Here is a 19,101-nt window from a genome sequence, read left to right as displayed (position 1 = left end):
AGCGTGTGGCGTTCAGGTTCTTGGTGTTCTTACCATGCTGCTGGTTGCACTGAATTGGAAACGACAGGCCATCTTAGGGTAAAAACAAACAACAAACAAGATAATTCCTATTATTATCTGTCTAGAAGCTCTATTACAGTTTACACAGTCAGATACTTTTAACGCAGCGAAACCTACGCCAGACTACATTTTAAAAAAAAAGTAAATTTAAAGCTGTCTTTCTAAAAGTCGGAAACATATCGGTGCCTTTTCTGTAAAAAAAGAAAGATATTTCTGTGGTTGTTTCACTCTCTGCTGCTCATCGTGTAAATGTTTTGGGCACAGTACAAAACTTTATGTGTGATAAAACCAAGATGATTTCATTTATTTTTTAAATATGAAAAACATCACAGGATTGTTGGTAACGTATGAATTATGAACATTTTCAAACAATAAGGATAACATATATTGTCATGCGTGCATCACTTATGATCTGTATCACCTAGAAGTTATATTTAATACACACAATCAATTTGGTTCAATTGTCGACATTGAAGTCTGATCCATGTTGTCTATCACTTTCAGAAAAAATACTTTTTTCTGAAGTAAACTGGGTTCCTGTGACAAATATTGAGAAGACTAATAATTGCTAATTACTATAATTATAATAAAATAATAATAGCTGAATTTGAACGATCAGTAAAAGTAAACGCACAGCTACACAATATCAATCTATTACTGGCAGAATAATACAATCACTGTGTGTGGAGGGAAAGTTCCCACTGTAATATACAATTGTGTTTTTTCTACTTCTACTGTACTTCACTACATTTATTTGACAGCTAAATGTCCTACTTACTTTGCAGAGAAACATTTTACACAACTTATTTAACTTTGACTGTTGCTTTTACAAAACATGAAGCATTTTATAGAATGAACAAAGTTACCCAACAATACATAGTTTAGAATTGCTTTCACCTGCACAGCATGCTACATTTAAATACAGCTCACATGTTGATGAATCAGTATTAATAATCCAATATTATAAAATATTATATAGACCTTTGAAATGAGCCAATCTGTATGATAAGTATTTATTTGGCAGTTACTCCACTGATAATAGTTCTGAACCTGAGTTTCTTTACTTTATTCAATAATTCTTTAAGGTGAAAAGTTTGACAATTCACAGACCAGAGGAAATGTTTCATTAAAGTTTAGAGAGATAATAAAATCAACTTCATGAGTGTTTAACTATTGTGTTGTTCACTGATGGTTGTGTAGGTTAGCTTGAGTTGGGTTAGCTTGAGTTAGGTTAGCTTGAGTTGGGTTTGCTTGAGTTAGGTTAGCTTGAGTTGGGTTAGCTTGAGTTGGGTTAGCTTGCTAGCTTGATTGTTGAAGTGGTTTTCTTCAGGAGAAAGTTAGGTAAGCTGTTCTCTTGGTGGGATCTTCAACCATTAATTGAAATAAAAAAAAAAAAAAGGATTGGGATAAATAAACTTCCATACATAAAATGATATTAAGAAAAACAGTTCTTCTTCTTCTGACTTTTTTAAGTGGTTATAAGTTTAAGTTTATATTCACATAACAATACAGTGTAATTGGGGGTAACTATCTTTTGTTTTTTTGCATGTATGTATGTAAAAGATCTCAATGAATGCAATGTTATAGCTACTATTTATCATGCTCACAATGTATAATGACATTTTTATACAATATTTAATTGTTTTGAAATACTTGTTTTATTATTTTGTTTTGTCTCGTATGTGCACTTTACCCTTTGCTGCTAATCCTGTACATTTTCCTACAGCGGGACTAATAAAGAAGTATATTATCTTATTTTATCTTAATCATTCATTCTTTAACATTTACAAAATGGTAAAAAAAAAATTAGCCCCATCATGAACTAATCATTATGTAATTACACTGTATAAGTGTAGTGACAGAATAGAACGTGTAATTAGTTCAACATGATCAAAAGAAGAAGAAAAAATAAACTTGTTCCACTTAAGAAAAGTATTTTCTTAGTTATCGCGAGAACTCATCAAGATCGATAAAAGGAGAATACAAGTTCTCGCGACGCCGGAGCGTTCCTCCCTTTGTGATTCACGTAGAATTTACGTCAGCCTCGATGCGTAAGCACGTCGGGGCTCGCGCGGCGCTGCGTGCCTCTCTGCGTAGCTCGGGCGCAAAATCAGCGAGAAGGGGAATGTCGGCTTGTGAATGATCGGTCTTTTTTTTTGAGGCGGCAGGGAGCGTCAACGTTATGGGTGAGCCCGCACGTATCCGCTGTGTAAACTCCACCTGTCATGATTAGTGTTGGTCTGTGTTCGCTTGGTTTTTAAATATTTATTTTGGCGGTGCCGCTATTCAGAGCAACCAACGCCCAGTAGTCCGCCTCCAGTCGCTCGTGAGCTAGCAGAGCTAGCAGGGTGCACAGCCTGACTGGGGAGTCATTTCCTGCCTTTAGCAAAGTCTTCCAGTCCACCTTTCTGTTTGTGTTCATGGCTCACATAATACGCCACGTTAAGACAGTATTATAGTATTGTTGTTTCCTTTAAGCGTGTTACTAATTACTAGCAGTTAGTTAGACTACCTAGCTAACTTGGTGTCGATTGTTGGATTAAACCGCTAACTGCTCGTGAGCTGTAAAGGCTCGTGAGATAACGTCAAAATAGTCCCACGTTATACAGAAGACAGCCGTTTTAATGAGCAGTTCATTTGGCCGTTTCAAAATGCTTCTCAAAACTGGGGGATAACGACCTCTCTCTCTCTCTCTCTCTCTCTCTCTCTCTCTCTCTCTCTCTCTCTCTGTGTGTGTGAAAGAAAGAGAGTGTGTGATCAATAACTTGCTTAAACTGCCATGATTGGAGCATCCATGTTAGGCAAATGAAGCCGAAGATGTGTCTCGATGAGGCGTAAAGAAGGCACGGCTGCCATCTAATCTGGATTACAGTGGATCTAGTACCTCAGAGATCATGTTTGACTTTTTTAAATTGAGTGGCTTCAGACCTGGAAGTCAGAATAATTCTCTCAAACGCTATCCTCCCTGTCATCACGTCTTTAAGCAGACCTGTCAGATATTTCCAGAAATTTAAAATTGAAAGAATTTAAAATGTCTCTCTGCTTTTTAGATAAAAAAAACAAAACAAAAGCAGCTGTGATACATTTAAAAAAAAGGTGTTGGTTTGCTTTTGCAGAACACCGTACATAATGATTCACAGACTGAAGCAGTAGGATGCTGCTGAGACTAAACTGCACATCCTGCATGTGAAGTCACAGTGCAACACAGAAGACATGTGGGTTGCTGTTGATTGGCAGGCAGATGCTCCAGAGCAAGAGGCAGAAATCCTCTCCTAGCCACGGGCTCAAAGAAAAAGCTGTGAACGGTGAACGGTCCTTGCTTTATTGCGCTACTTACATTAAAGGAGCGAGTAAAGTGGAATATGCACCACACTGGCCAACTCTCTGTGTTGTTACAGTAGCCAAGATTGTGAATCATTATGCCTCGAGCTTCTCTCAGCTCGGGAAACTGATTCTTGAGACTGAACGGTTTGTTTGTCAGATGGCCTGAGATTGATTCTCTGTTGCTTTTTGTTTTTGTGCCCTCTCCCTTTGCTTTTTGACCCTGGGAACGCTGGCCTTTCCTGCACATCGGGACAACATTCCATTGATCGACACAAAACAGCAGTACAAATGGTAATTATTGAAATGATCTCTATCTTAACTAGCCGGACCACTTTTTCTTCTTTTTTTAATCATTGTGTCCAACCAGCTTCGTTATGCTCTGCAGAACGAACATAGTTTTTTATCTTAGTCAATATCTCAAAGTCTCCAGTGCTTTTCTTCATTACTATATAAACATGTTTAAAACATCTTGAATTTTTCCATTTGATTTAATGGTCGCTTCTGGGATTTTAATAATTTACTGTACATGATATATTTCTTCAAAGAAAACTGCAATAAGCAGAGTTATCAAACAGAAACTACTTGATGGAAACTTTAGAGTTCAGGTGGTTTGAAGTATATTTCAGTTTTGGCAGTTTTCTTTCTTTTTTAAAGCCTACATTTAAAGCAGTGGTGCAAGATTCAATAATGTGTGTAATATTTTTTTTTTACTTTCTTACAGCAGCAAAAGAGTCTGGAAGGATATGTTGGCTTTGCAAGCCTCCCCAACCAAGTGTACAGGAAGTCCGTCAAGAGGGGCTTTGAGTTCACCCTGATGGTCGTGGGTAAGAACACACGCTGCTCGCTCTTCTTTTGTATGAATCATTTCATTGTAATTGTTGCGGTTGGCATTTAAAAAAAATCCTCCATTGCAGTTTGTTTTTGAAAAAGAAAGGTTGTGTAAGTGCACAGTAATATGTTTATGCACAAGGGACATGCCCCCAGCTTTGTAGCGATAAAGACTGATTCAGAGAGGGAGTGGGGGGCTTTGCATTGCTGCTGTTTGAATTAATCTCGATGTCAGGTCCTTGACACTGTCTGCCAGAACAGAAACATTTGGGATGGATTTATCAAGAGCTGCACTCGGAATCAAAAATGGAGACATTCTTTTAAAATGTCTGGATGTGGTGGTTGACACTGAGCCAAGATCCTCCTCGGCTGATCAGTCCCCGTTTGGAGGGAAAATGTTTCCTCGGGTCAAAACCATTTCCTGTGGTGGAACCGACAGAATTTACCCAGCATGCCTCTAAGAATAGCGCATCTCCCATTGCGTTCGACAACACTCTTTTTCAACAGGTTTTTTGCTTAAACACCGCTGATAGATTTCAGTGTCATCATGTTCGTGTGCAGCCTTTTTATGTTATCAGGTGCTTGCATTAGAACATCCTCATGACAAAAGCCTTTGGATCTTGGTTGCATCTATTCTCTGCAGTGTCCTCTGAGTGCTTCAACGTGTTTGCAACAAAAAGCTTCATTCTGGGAATAATTTGAGAGAGGGTGGCACCTAATTCTTATTATTTTTAACGATAGTGAACTGTTTCGTTTTTAAATAGTTGATCAATCTAACTAAATTGTCAATTACTCTAATCATAGTTTTTTTTGCATTCTTGATTAGTATAACGCTGATTTTACCCAGATTGAATATACGAACTTGTCAGATTTCAATATTTTATTCAATTGATCAGAAAAATACTTACTGTGACACAGACTAGTTTAATAACTATGTCATAACGATTTCCCTGTATTTTTACTTAAGTACCTGACTTAAAACAGTTATTATGCTTATGCCATTTCATCACAGGAGTAATTTGCCAATTTATTTCTGGAGTTAAGGAGGTCCTCTGGGCTCGTTGATAGTTAAATGCTTGCCATTGTTTTTATGGTATCACCCTCTGGCATGAACACACACACACACACACACACACACACACACACACACACACACACACACACACACACAGCTTTTCTTGGCTCCAATGAGCTGTGAGCCCACATGTCCCTGTCGTGCAACGCAATGCGTCACCAGTGTGGTGTAAAAGAGGATCAAAGAAAGGGGAAGGGAAGAAGAGAGATGGGACTGGTATCACCAGCAGTGACTGGCACGTCTGCCCATGCCTCGTGAAACGCATGACCCAACAACCTGTTCAGTTCAGACTACAGAGCAGCTTCTTTCACAGGCCTGTCATCACCGCACACTGCAGTAAATTTAACAAGCGCATACCCATAGCACGAAAATGCACTACAAGCAAATGCTACAGTACGAGCACCACGCATTACCCTTTGACTGCAGCTCTGGTGTAAATGGTGGCTCGTTAAATATTGACTTGAGGCCATCAGCCAAGGCAGGCAGTGTCAGTGGTCGTTTCCACTGATGATTCTTTTCATCGGGAGCTTGGAAACTGGGCACACAACGGCCCACCAAGCTTGAGAAGCCTCCCAGACCACACAGCCAGTCACTGCACATAACAAGAGCCATTGTCTGTTGTTTCCATAGCCTTTTAACTGTTGACCCGAACGGATTAATGTCTTGGGCAAATGTCACTCTCATCCACGGACAGACGGCGTGGCCTTTGGTTGTCTTTAGGGTGTCAACAGGGATCTTTGTTTGGATATAATAGAACAAATATATATGTTTTATTCCAAGTAATGCAGTGCTTTACAGTCCGACCTGCTTCCCAACTATAACACAAGGAGTAAAGGTCACACTGTTCTTGAAATTCAGATTTCTCTTCCTTCTGCTTTTCTTCAGGTGAGTCGGGCTTGGGCAAGTCCACGTTGATCAACTCTCTGTTCCTAACAGACCTGTATTCAGCAGAGTATCCTGGACCTTCACATCGAATCAAAAAGACTGTCCAGGTACATTCGGGCAAATAAATACAATCTTTTAGCCAAGATGTTGCACACGGTGTTGGCAACAACAACAAAAACCTTGGATACACATGTTTGTTTTTATGCAGCACTAAGTAGACCAAATATCAAAGTGGAAAAAATGGTGTTACACGTTGTGGTTGTGGCTGATAATAGGCTCTCACCCACCAACAGCTTTGGCAGCCTTCAATGTGACATTTTATTTGAAAATGTGGCCACGACAGGATTGTTTACTGTGTCATAGTACATCTGTGTTAATGACATAAATGCCGACTTAATTATTGTTTTCTTAGAGTCTTCTAAGATGAATACAATAAACATTTACAGCAGCAACTGGACCTAAACAAACACTCTAACCCTAACGCATTATAATAAAAACACACATGAATGCACAGTTAAAAGACATTGTGATTTGCAGTATTCCGGTGCCGGAGAACTTGCTCTGTTTTAATACAGAAAGAATGATCTATCCCTTTCTCACCATTCGTCAAATGGCAAACTCAACAAAGAAACAGTCATTCAGCATCATCGTTTTTATATATATATATATATATATATATATATCTATCTATCTCTATCTCTATCTCATGATGCTGTCGGCTCCTGCCCTGAATTCCTTCATCTTCTCCCCGATTACACAACGTTGTCCTGAATCTTGAGTGACTCAAGTGCTGCACTTTATCTGTCTGGCTCCTGACGGACAACGTTGCTCTCTCCAGATGCTTGTGTGTATTTGTGGCTTCTCGGCATAGTTGGCTAATAGCACATTCTGACATGGCCTGTTGCTACATGCTGCTTCAAGTGTTTTAAAACATTTTTTACGTGAAATATATGATCTGTGATACTATTTGCTTCCACCAATAATGATTTGACACCCCTCCTTTTCTATATTGTGTTTAAACCATTTGGTTTCAAAGGCACAGCTTGTGGCAGAAGTAAACCCTTCATTCTTTCTCGTGTGCCAGGTGGAGCAGTCCAAAGTTTTAATAAAGGAAGGCGGCGTCCAGCTACTGCTCACAATAGTTGACACCCCAGGGTTCGGAGATGCCGTCGACAACAGCAACTGGTAAGGACCGCTACGACTTCAGCTCGGCACAGATAATATTCCCTCATTTAGAATACCCTAAAATGTCAAAGCTGTTTTCCACCATTCCTATTTCAAGGGGTACTTCTGGGTCTGTGTGGGGATTTGTCTTCAACGCAAGCTTTCATTTGTATATCATGCAGCTGGCAGCCGATCATCGACCACATAGACAGCAAGTTTGAAGACTACCTGAACTCAGAATCCCGGGTGAACAGACGACTGATGCCCGACAGCCGAATTCACTGTTGCCTGTACTTCATTGCCCCCTCGGGACACGGGTGAGTCTGCGAGACAAATTCACGTTAACTCCAGTTAATTAATCAGTTTTTTTATATTGTGGATGCTTTTACTCAGAACGGCAGTGAGATCCCGTGAGAATCAAACTCTTGAGCTGTCACTTAATTAGGAGGAGATAGAAGGACGAAAAAGGTTGGAAGTGGAGGGACGAACAGTGTGAGGAAATGAGTAAAGAATAGTGCAAGGAGGGACACGATAGGTCAAGAGTGCCCCAAAGGTCAGAGGAGCAGCTTGAGTTGCTGGTTCAGATCCCTGTGCAGCCTGGAAAAGGGCAGTCAATAAGGCTCTTCCGCTTTTAGCGTTTCCAGCCACGCGCTTAACTCCCCACTGCTCCTGGAACAGATTGGTGGCCATTGACATGAAGCTGTGGTCACGCAGTAACTTACTTTATCTACTACAAATACCCCCCCCTCCCCCAAGGCCACCGTTGTCAATGATAATGCAGCTCTTGACTTGCAGAATTAGGATTTCAACTTGTAAAAGGATGAGGACTCTGGCAAACGATCAGCCCAGCTGATGATACTGATCTCTACATGTTTCATAAAGAGATGACTGGGGAATTTGACCTTTACTGTTAAAAGCCACCAGATCGTCTGTATTCAGTTCACAGCTCAGATGTGCTCCTCTTATCTTTCTTTTAGGATGTGTACGTGTCTTGTGTGACTGTTCAGTCAAAAAGCAAGTGTGGGAGTAGTGCAATTGAGAAACTTCAGAGGTTATTTCCTGTTCTGATTTAGATGTTTCTGGTATTTGGTCGATAACACGTTAAAATTCTGATAATATGTTAGTAGAGGTGTGAATCTTCACTTGCCTCACGATTCGATTCCTCTATGATTCTCCTGTCAACAAATTCTCAATCTTTATTCTCAATTTTCTGTCATTGACTGACATTTCACATGGGTACTTTTTCAGTAATGTTTTACATTTTCAGTAATTTTATTTAGAAAGTGCTTTAAAAAAAATCTGCCCACAACATAAAGCCTGCATCTTTTCAACACCAGTATCTGTTGTAAGCCAACTCAGTATATAAACAAAAACATAAATCCTTCTGCAGTGAATTAAAAGTGGGCTGTAATAGTTTTCACATAGCAGGCAGCTCTATGACACTGAAGGTGTGTGGCTTTTTTTTCTTTTTTGCTGCATGAGTTAGCCGAGCAGCTCGCAGACTTTAGCTAGTTAGTTCGTTACCTTTACCAACTCATAGCTCTCCTAATTATGTTCAGTCACTGCATCGATGCAGAGTCTTGCACGTCTGCATTGCGATGCATCTTTGAATAAATAAATATTGGCAAAACAAATAGGCATTTGACCTTTTTTAAATGAAATGTATATAAAAAGGAGCTTATGCTGATTGTGTTTATAGGGCAGGACATTTGTATTTCCTTGTGGAGCTACCCAATTTGTGTATATGCAAATGTGCACCGTGTGCTCACATCCCCTTAAAGCTGTTGACCGTGACTTCCCATAAACAATGAAAAGCCTTTATCCTCTTCTCTCCTCGTATGTGTGCGTTTTTGTTTTCTCCTTCCTCAGTCTGTCTGTCCTCAGTGAGACATTGTGTTTGTACAAGCCTGTCCTCTGTACCCACACAAGCAGTACTTTAGCCTTGAGGATGGACAGCGTATGTCCACACACACACACACACACACACACACACACACACACACACACACACACACACACACACACACACACACACACAGCATCCCCTCATAACACCAGTCGACTGCTCTCACACAGTAGCACAATGACAACATTGAATTCTGATGGCCGGTTTTCTTAGAGGTTTGAAGACGGTGACTCGTTAAGTAAAAAAGAAAAACACCCACATCAATTTCTGGTTGATGTGGGTGATCGTTTAACATGGCTTTCCCCAAACTGTGGTTGAACCCAATTATGAGATATTTTCTGGTTTCAGTAATAAGAGCTGAAACGATTGGATTTGGACAATTCAGACAATCAAGGCATTTGAGGATGTCACCTTTTGCTTTCTGGAATATTGTCAGTCACTAGTCTCTGCCTTTTTACTAAAATGATTAATTGAGAAAATAATCTTCAGATTAATTCATAATTATAGATGCACCACCTCTTAAAAAATCTGAATTGGAATCGGCTAACAAAATTGCAATTGATGCATTGCTGCTGATTTTAATATATATATTTTTTAATAATCTTTACCCTAGTTGCAGCCCAAAGATGATGAAATACTCATGATTTGACATGATGGGTGCTGAATCACACTGAGGTTGATGTTTTGGGATGTGACGGCTCTATTAACCAGCTGTTATTCTTTGTTGTTTGGTTTATTATACAAGTGTAACACACCCATTGTGAAGGCACCAGCTGTTGGATCTTCAGTTAATTAAACAAATCTGATTAATTGAGACTTGAGAATTGAAACTAACTAATTCTGCTTCGTGGCAGATTTGGACTGAGTGTATTTCTAATGTGCACTCAAAGAAGATGAAAATCTTAAAAAATGCCAAGCTAGAACTCAATAAATCAGTCAATGTTATTTATTCAGCTCAACAACAGCCAAGAATGGCGGTGCTTTCTCACGACTCCCAGGTCAATTTCTTAGACATTACAACAATTAGTCATGCAGTCACACGGATATTTTTCTATATTTGGTAACGCTCCACTTATCCTTGTTGTCTAAGGAAGCCCAAAACATATAAACAAATTAAATGTATTTCCAAAAAGCGCGTTAGCCCAAAATTATCAAGGAGCGACAACAGTTAAGATATCAATATTAAATTCAAGGTACAGAGTTTTTCTCAAGGATTTTCACACTGCGTGCCGTATCCATATAAACCACAAACTGTGTCTTTATCTCCTCGCAGACTGAAGCCCTTGGACATTGAGTTCATGAAACGGTTGCATGAGAAAGTCAATGTCATCCCGCTGATCGCCAAAGCAGACACCCTCACCCCGGAGGAATGCCAACAGTTCAAGAAACAGGTCAGTGGTTTCCACAGCTGCATACGACTGCGGAAACAAAATAATCTTCTTTTTCTTCTTTTTCTTTTTTACTGTGGTCATCAGTCTGATGGTGAAAATGTGCTTCACCAAATAGATCCAAATAGTTTTTTACAGCTGTTTGTTCACTGATGTCCTGAAACTGTGAGGAGTTTTTGTTGTTGTTGTAAATTACACATTTATTAAATACAAAAAGAATGATTGATATGTAATCCCTTTTAAGATGTGACAGTTGCGTTTTGTAGCGTGCTTTTGTGTGATGTGCTGCGCTAAATAACATGTGTAGTTGGTGCACATCAACAAGTCAAGCTAAGTCTGAGCTGTTTAAAATAATTTGAATTAAGAACATATGAGGCAACAGTAGAACCTTCAGTGTTAATGTTGTTGAAAGAAACAACAAGAGAATACATCTGCAATCGGTTCTAAATATATCGTGAAACCACAACAAAGAATATGCTGCAGCCAGTGTCACACAGTTAAAGTTGCTCTATGACGGTGGACAGAAAGTGGAACCCAAAAAAACAATCAGCATTTAGAATTGAACTGTGTTCCCTTGATCAACTCTAAACTGAGGGTGGCACCTGTTTCGTTTTGCCATTTACACATTTTCTCTGCCAGAAGTTGCTAAAAGATCTTTTCCTGCCAGATCATGTGCGAAATCCAAGAGCATAAAATCAAGATCTACGAGTTCCCAGAGACGGATGACGAAGAAGAGAACAAGCTGGTGAAGAAGATTAAGGTACCACGTGTTCCCTGACTGGTTTGTTACTAACCCAGATACTTAAAACACTTGTGTTTCTATAAAAGGCAAATATTGTTGTTTTGCTAGGACAAGCTGCCGCTGGCTGTAGTAGGAAGCAACACCATCATCGAGGTGAACAGCAAAAGAGTCCGAGGGAGACAATACCCCTGGGGGGTTGCAGAAGGTAGGAATGTTTTAGTTTGTTTAATATTACCACAGTGAAAAAAAACATGTCAAACAAACATCTTGTGTAAAAAAAAAAAAAAATATATATATATATATATATATATATATATATATATATATATATATATATATATATATATATATATATATATATTAATAAGCTAAGGAACTGGACATGTTTCCACGTGTTAAGTATTAGTTATTCTGATGATTGCCTGACTGACTTCTGGTTTTCCCTTCTAGTTGAAAACGGTGACCACTGTGACTTCACAATCCTCAGGGATATGCTCATCAGGTAATGGGGAAGGAACCTGCACGATTTACAGTTAACAAACATAAATAAATAACTAATTTCTTATTGATTCGTCTTTTAGAAGATTAAACTATTAATTTACCTAAAAAATAAAAAGAATCTAATTGACCATTTAATTTAAGATGGATGGAAATCAGCAACGTTTTTCCTTCAAACACCGATTTGATATAATTTCTGAGATAGCAGGCAGATAACTTAATGGCTTTATGTGCATTTAGCAGCTACAGGATTTTAAGAAACCAAATGTTTATGTTGATTATCCCTAGATTATAATAATATAAGATCGCCTTTTACAACAGGAAAAAGGAAGATCGTCGTTGTTTAGATATGACCGTGTTACAGTAGAAAGAGCGGGTGAAAACATTACTCGGAGCATTTTAAATATTTTGAATGCTTTGTCGTCCCTCCCCAGAACGCACATGCAGGACCTGAAGGACGTGACGAACAACGTCCACTACGAAAACTACCGCAGCAGAAAGCTGGCTGCTGTCACCTACAACGGAGTGGACAACAACAGGGTCAAAGGTCAACTGTGCACCAAGTAAGTCCTGGACAAAGTGCACAAGAGACGTGGAGGTTTTACTCGAGGCAGGTGGAATATGTTCACTTCTAAATAATGCTCACGACCGCCTTACTTTACCTTAAAACAAGACCTCTGAATTACTGGTTACTTTTAGGTCTTTAGTTTATTTTCTCAATTTACAAGCGAGCTTTGACGGAACCAGCGCCTATCTGAAGGCTCGATTCTGTTATTTAAACATCTGCAAAGATTAACTTTCCTCAAAGTCCCTACAATAAATGTTTCAAAAGACTTTCGGCAGATATTTTCTCGCGCGTAGCTTAAATATTTGTGTGTCTGACTGTTAGCTGTCTGAAAGCGTTGGACATGCATGAACTGAAATCGGCAGTGTATTGTTTCCTGCTGTTCAGTCCTTCTTCTCAGGTGTTTCAGTCCGCGCGATCAAACCTGTGGCAAAAACACTACTGCTAGCTACAGTAGCAAGGTAGATGATTATGGGCGAGTGAATTAAATTAAAATGTTTTTTTTTTCATTTGTGATCCATCCATTTAATGCTGCTTATCCAGGTCCCACCATTTAATTGGATAAATCGTTGAGAATAATGTATTATAAATGCTGGGAAATACTGAAGTATAGGTCATATCGGCCCGATATGAATCGGCCAATCGGTATTAAATTGTGTTCTACTGTATGTGTTATTTAATAATAATTATATTAATGTATTAATTATTTAAGGTTATACATAAGCTTAAATTTAACTTGGTGAACCTGCAGAAACTCTGATAAAGCAACATGGATGGCATTCACTATTTACTCCTATCCTAATTTATTACGGTAATTTGTTTTTCGTCTAAGTTTGGGATTTCGTTCTCATCCGGTGATGTTTGACAAACACTTATGATTACACTAATGATTCTGCTCTTGTTGCAGCCTCTTGCTGCTCCACTTTGCACAAAATCCTGCCACTGATTTTCATCCGTTTTCATTCAAAGTGCCATTCGGCTTTCTCATTCCTGTAGACACAAGCAAAATGGCTAACTCACTAAGCTAAAATTCCAGCTCTGAAGCTGAACTGAGGTCTCAACACTGCTGATGCTAACACACACACACACACACACACACACACACACACACACACACACACACACACACACACACACACACACACACACACACACACACACACACTCTCTCTCTCTCACGGCTCAACGTTTGGCCAACTCTGCCATGAATTTGACACCCAGTGCTCAAAACCCACATTGTTATTGTTTCCAAGCTTTCTATTTTTTCTCATTCGCAGTGAAAAAGGATAGATGAAGTCACAGAACACATCTAGGAGACTGTTTTATTTTAGTGCATGAACTCATTATTGCATGCTGTGTGTGTGTATGTGTGTCTGTGCGCGTGTGTCTGTGTGCGCGTGTGCGATTTGGTTGTATGTGTTTTTGTTTTTTAGACTTGACACAGTTGAAGGAATGTAAGTGGTGATTTTTTTTTTTCTTCCTATTTTTGAGACCCTTGTGTATGATGATCGTTTCTCTACTCTCCCCTGTTGGCTGCACTCGGGTGTTTTCTTCCCTCCCTGTTGGCTTCAGGCTGCTCCCTCCCCCCTCAGACTTCCACCTGTCAGTAGATATCTCTCAGGATCAGCAGGAGACAAACCCGTGAATTGCCACACTTATGGGTGTAGTTTGACCGCTATGAATGTGACGCCTTCATTTTTCTTCCCAACAACAAAGCCTTTGAATCTTTCCACTTGCTGCTTCCACTTGCCGTTAGCCCTGCTCGGAGAACTAACAGAGACCGGTACATGACATGTATGGAGTGGAGTATGGAATAGGCACCGAATGTTCATCAGTGACTTTCCATTTGTTTTCTTTCTGTAGTTGTGTTAATCAGTTTGTTTTCTTCTTAAGCTATCCCCTCTGTTACAATATAATTCAAACAACCTGTCGCTGTACCCAAATCATGGGAAATTGTCTCTTATCACCGGTAACCTCTCCACATGTTCTATGACGGGTCTCTGTCCACTAACACTGCAATGAAACGTCCTGATGAGCTTCACTAACATTTAACCCACCTGCAGGTCCCCTCTTCTGAAAGTATCCTGGTTGGTTTGGTTTCCTGTTCCTGTTCGATCCCTTCGTTCCTCAATCTTTTCCCCTCGCTCCGCTTTCCCTCCTTACCCAGACATGATGTATTTTTACTTGTTTAGTAATGCGACAATCTTCTGGACAGAAAGCACTGCTGCGCTCTTGTAGAGAAAACGTAGCATATTTTACTTTGACCTGTTCAGGAAGGTAAAACATGCAACTTTCTCTTAATCACCTTGATCGGTTTTCCAATCTGCATATGCAGAAGAAATTGGAACAAAGAGTTGAGTTTGTTTAAAAACACCAAACTAAGTTCTGTAAATTCAGTTTTTAACAGTCGTACTGTTCTGAGACGGAAACTGTGACGATCGTGACAACTCGTAACAATGGGGGACGTCACTGTTCACAATGCAAACCGACTGTACGCCAATGCTCTGTAGTGTTGATCTAAATGTGTGTGTGTGTGCGTGCTCCATCTTTCCCCGTGCAGGAGTCCCCTCGCCCAGATGGAGGAGGAAAGGCGAGAGCATGTGACTAAGATGAAGAAGATGGAGATGGAAATGGAGCAGGTGTTCGAGATGAAAGTCAAGGAAAAAGTGCAGAAGCTCAAAGACTCTGAAGCAGAGGTAACACCCCCCCCCCCCCCCCCCGCGCGTTGCGGTTCCTCGTGAAGTTACTCATCTGTCTGAGCTTCTTCCTTCCCCTTGAGCTGTCTCAGCGGTTAGAAGTGTGACCGAGTGTTGTGCAAGAGTTTTGTTGTTTTGTGCAGTCGGAAGTTCAAAGACGTCCTCCTCTGTCTCCCCTCCTCCCCCCGTCTGTCTCTGCAGCTTCAGCGGCGTCACGAGCAGATGAAGAAGAACCTGGAGGCGCAGCACAGAGAGCTGGAGGAGAAGAGACGTGTGTTCGAGGACGAGAGAGCAAACTGGGAGGCCCAGCAGCGCCTGGAGCAGCAGAAAATGGAGGCCTCCAGGTACAGCGGACACAGACCAAACTCCTACATCATGACATGGAGCTTTGTTTATTTAACTGGAGGTGTAAATGGTGGGCAGTAATAGAGCAGTGCAGGTTTTTACATACAAAGTGTCAGATTTTTGGTGTATAACGGTCACAATAGACAGTAAGAATCATGAATATAAAACAGAAATTTACAATACAAAAATATACTTTTTGTTTTAAATACTTTATATTTTTTATATAAAGTGTTTAAAACAAAAAGAGAATGTAAATGTATAAATATTGGCTACCGACAGAAGGATAAATAGTATTTTCTCTGAATGTCTGAGTGCTGAAGCTCCACTCTGAAAAACTGTCCTTTGAATCAGCGCACTGTAGTTTCATACATTCGGCTCTTCTTTGGTTTTTATTTGTTGTGACATGTTGTGCTGGTGACACTGTGTTAGCGTTGATGGGGTGCACATCTTTCACGTCACACTTCACTTTAATGACAGTGGACACCAGAGTTGGTGGAATTTGTTTTTGGTACCTCTGAGTGTTCGTTTTTTGGTATAAATAAAACAAATTCCACCGACTTTGGTTGTGTGGCTATTAAATTAAAAGTGAAAGATGTGGAAGTTCTTGTATCAAGTTACCACGCTTCAAGAGTACAACTTTAGCATTTTTTGTACACTATATGTTTGAGTAAAAACATTACGGGGAAAATCCACCGACTCATCAAATTCATAAAAAGGAACGAGGAGCTTCAGAGAACTGTGGTTGACTCCAGTGTACCTCCCTCAGCTGTTGTTGGAGGAGATGCCGATGCAAAGGGAGGCGTTGCAGCTCCCGCCCTCGAAACTTAATTGAATTAGACCTCAGACACGACCGTTTTGGAAAATGAAAGGTTTTTTTTTGGCCCACTGATATCCAAACAAGCATCTCCTCACGTCTTTCTTCATATTGCTCCATTAGCTGCTGCGACCCACAAACAGTGAAGTGTGATTTCTAAATAACCGGTGTAACGAGCTAGTCGGCCAAAGACGCTTTAACGTGGACGTTACACGGCACATAAATGCATCCGGCTTTTTTTAAAATCTTATTTCTTTCAGACATATATCTTTTAAAGGGATTAATGTATTTGCTTCAAGTACATCTGAAAGTAAAAGAGCTGGAATTTATTCTACAGTGTTTGTGTTTCTCTTCCCTCCTGCAGGACTCTGGAGAAAAACAAAAAGAAAGGCAAGATCTTTTAGGAGACCGTCGGCAGGACGACCCCCAACTCCAGTTATATTTTCGATTGCCAACGTTGCCGGTTCAGGACACCTGTGTGTGGCACTGACATCACCCACCACCTCCTCTTCCTCTCTCCTTCCCTCCCTTTCTCTCCTCCAACCCTTCCTTGTGTCCTGTCCCTGCTCGGTCTGCCAGCACAGCTGTGCTCCTGCTCCCAGCCACTAGAGGGGGGTGTTATGGGTGTGTGAGGAGGTGGAGGGCGTCTGAATGTCCGGTCAGAACCGCCGCCACAGAGCCCCCGCTGCCTCGGGACTCAACATCAAAGTATAAAAACATAACCCCATTTCAGAACGGCCAAACTCATATTATTATTATTATTGTTTTAATTATTATTATTGATGTTATTATTATTATTATTGTTGTTGTTGTTGCCCCTACCGGCTGCTCTCTTTTTTTTTTTTTCACCCTAAGGTTGCTTTTAAATGACTGTGTACAGTTTTATGGAGAGCACAGGCAAAAAGAAACTGTTGTACAATCAAGTTCTGGTGAATTTTATTTGTTTACAGGAAGAAAGAAAGTAACAGTATATGAACATTAACATGATCTTCCTTCGTGTATTAAAGTAAGAAGAGGACAAGGCATTAACTAATCCTTTTTTGTTTGGTTTTGAGTGTAACCGGTAAACATTTAACCCTCCTTCTGTCAGAGACAGAAATGAGACATGTCAACAAGAAAACCTGAAAGCAAGACAAACAATTAAATGCACCTTGGGCCTTTTTTATAGAATACAAAAACAAACGGCTAAAGCTTTTTTTTTTTTTTTCTGAAATGTAATGCTTTCTTTTTCCTCTTGTGTTTAGCTATTTTCAACTAGCCTTGGACCACCATTTATATTGTCTTAAGTGTTATATTTCACTTTAGTTTATTTTTATATATACCGAGCCAGCTGGAGTAATAACTTCTTTTGTATGTTTAGAAAAAAAAATCCTCAGACTTTGAGAGCAGCGTCCGCTGTTTACAGAAACTCACGTTTAACAGTGATCCATCGATGCTTTAAGAAAAACAAAACATATTTCAATCACTCTGCGGTAAAGATCTGTGGAAAATGAAGAGTCAACACCGCAGTTTGCTTTGGCTATGTACTCCATCTCTGTATTTTTATTTTTCATTTGTATTGTACAAAGTCACTTAATAAACCTGTGATGATATTGAGGAGAGAAATGGGTTTGTTTTCAACACTGATGTGGATGCATTTGAAATGACAGTTTAAATATTACTGTTAATTGTATGGAAGCACATCACTGGAAACACAATCAGTCATTGTAGAGACACTTTAAGATAACGACTTAACATCTCAAAATATTATACTATTTATCAGAATAATTACATGGAATCTCAAAAAGATGAAATAACATCTAAAAAATAATGACTTAGCAACTCAAAATAATTACATTGAATCTCAAAATAATGAGAAACTTTACCAGAATAATGACTTCTAAACTCAAAATATGACATCTAAAAAATATTACTTAGTATTTCAAAATAGTGACAACTGAAGATGAGAAACTTTCCTAAAATAATCAGAAACTTTTATATTTTGGCCAAGTATCTCAACAATGGTGAGGTGCTTCAAGATAGTTCCTCATATTGATCTTTTCTTTCATCCAAGTGTGGAAATGTGCTTCCACAGGTTGACAGCGATGCATTTATCGTTTCCAGACTGTTCGTCATTTGTATTTCACCACCAGATGTCGCTGTTTGCTCAATGGTACTCGGCGTTGGCAAATGTGTCAAACTCAATTTGATAATGACATTTTTAATTAAACAATTACGAACTGACCACACAAAATTAAACGTGTCGTTCTCTGAGATTGAAACCAAATAAGAGACGCAGATCTTCAATCTTCTGCTCTCGGGCTCCTGTAGGGAAGAAATCAGCGTTTACCAGAATATCCACTGAAATTACCATCCAGTACATTTAATGTCTCTGTTGGAAGTAAAATACCTTTAATCCTCAAAGTTCCTTTTACCCATCAGACCCACAAAGGTTTTAAATTTATGCCCTGCGAATAAAAACACATATTTTTGTAATATGTTTTATGTCAGAATTTATCTTTGATGTTAAAAGCAAGCAAAAGAACAAAGCTTACGTTTATGTGCTGTCTGCGCTTTTGCTGTTTGGAGTAAATAAATTAAATCAGACATTAAGGCAGCAGTCTTTAACATAAATACAGTTCACATTCGTACTAATTCATTACCGGAGTCTTTCTTCCCCATGAGGCCGAGATATTGGCGCAGTCCTGGTTTTCTGGTCATTCTCATTAATATATCTTGCATCACTTCAGAGTTTGGCCATTTGTTCTTGGATGAGAACAAAATTAGTTAAATATTGCTTGATTATCTTTTTTATAATTTACAATTATTAAA

The 19,101-nt window shown here is 39.4% G+C and overlaps 1 protein-coding gene across 2 annotated transcripts; it reads left to right on the top strand.

The window, feature by feature from the left end:
- The first annotated feature begins 4,110 nt into the window (after positions 1 to 4,110).
- Positions 4,111 to 17,882, top strand: septin7b (septin 7b). Of its 2 annotated transcripts, XM_079228115.1 has the most exons (13): positions 4,111 to 4,208; positions 6,173 to 6,279; positions 7,257 to 7,357; positions 7,519 to 7,653; positions 10,516 to 10,633; positions 11,298 to 11,390; positions 11,481 to 11,577; positions 11,823 to 11,874; positions 12,305 to 12,433; positions 13,869 to 13,889; positions 14,996 to 15,131; positions 15,333 to 15,475; positions 16,655 to 17,882. In XM_079228115.1, the coding sequence occupies exons 1-13, from the start codon at positions 4,199 to 4,201 to the stop codon at positions 16,692 to 16,694; spliced, it is 1,182 nt and encodes a 393-aa protein (XP_079084241.1). In that variant the 5' UTR covers positions 4,111 to 4,198; the 3' UTR covers positions 16,695 to 17,882. The 2 variants fall into 2 exon arrangements, with proteins under 2 accessions (XP_079084241.1, XP_079084242.1); XM_079228116.1 differs by lacking the exon at positions 13,869 to 13,889.
- The last annotated feature ends 1,219 nt before the right edge of the window (positions 17,883 to 19,101 follow it).

This window comes from Taurulus bubalis (genome assembly GCF_910589615.1).
Source record: "Taurulus bubalis genome assembly, chromosome: 12".
Lineage (NCBI taxonomy): Eukaryota > Metazoa > Chordata > Actinopteri > Perciformes > Cottidae > Taurulus > Taurulus bubalis.
Note: the sequence above shows the minus strand (reverse complement) of the source record. Positions and strands in the feature narration are given on the sequence as shown.

Bases quoted from the DNA above. Each gene is read 5' to 3' on its own strand.
- septin7b (XM_079228115.1), top strand. The intron at 10,634-11,297 runs GTCAGTGGTTTC...TTTTCCTGCCAG, and splicing joins GCCAACAGTTCAAGAAACAG to ATCATGTGCGAAATCCAAGA. The intron at 15,132-15,332 runs GTAACACCCCCC...CTGTCTCTGCAG, and splicing joins TCAAAGACTCTGAAGCAGAG to CTTCAGCGGCGTCACGAGCA.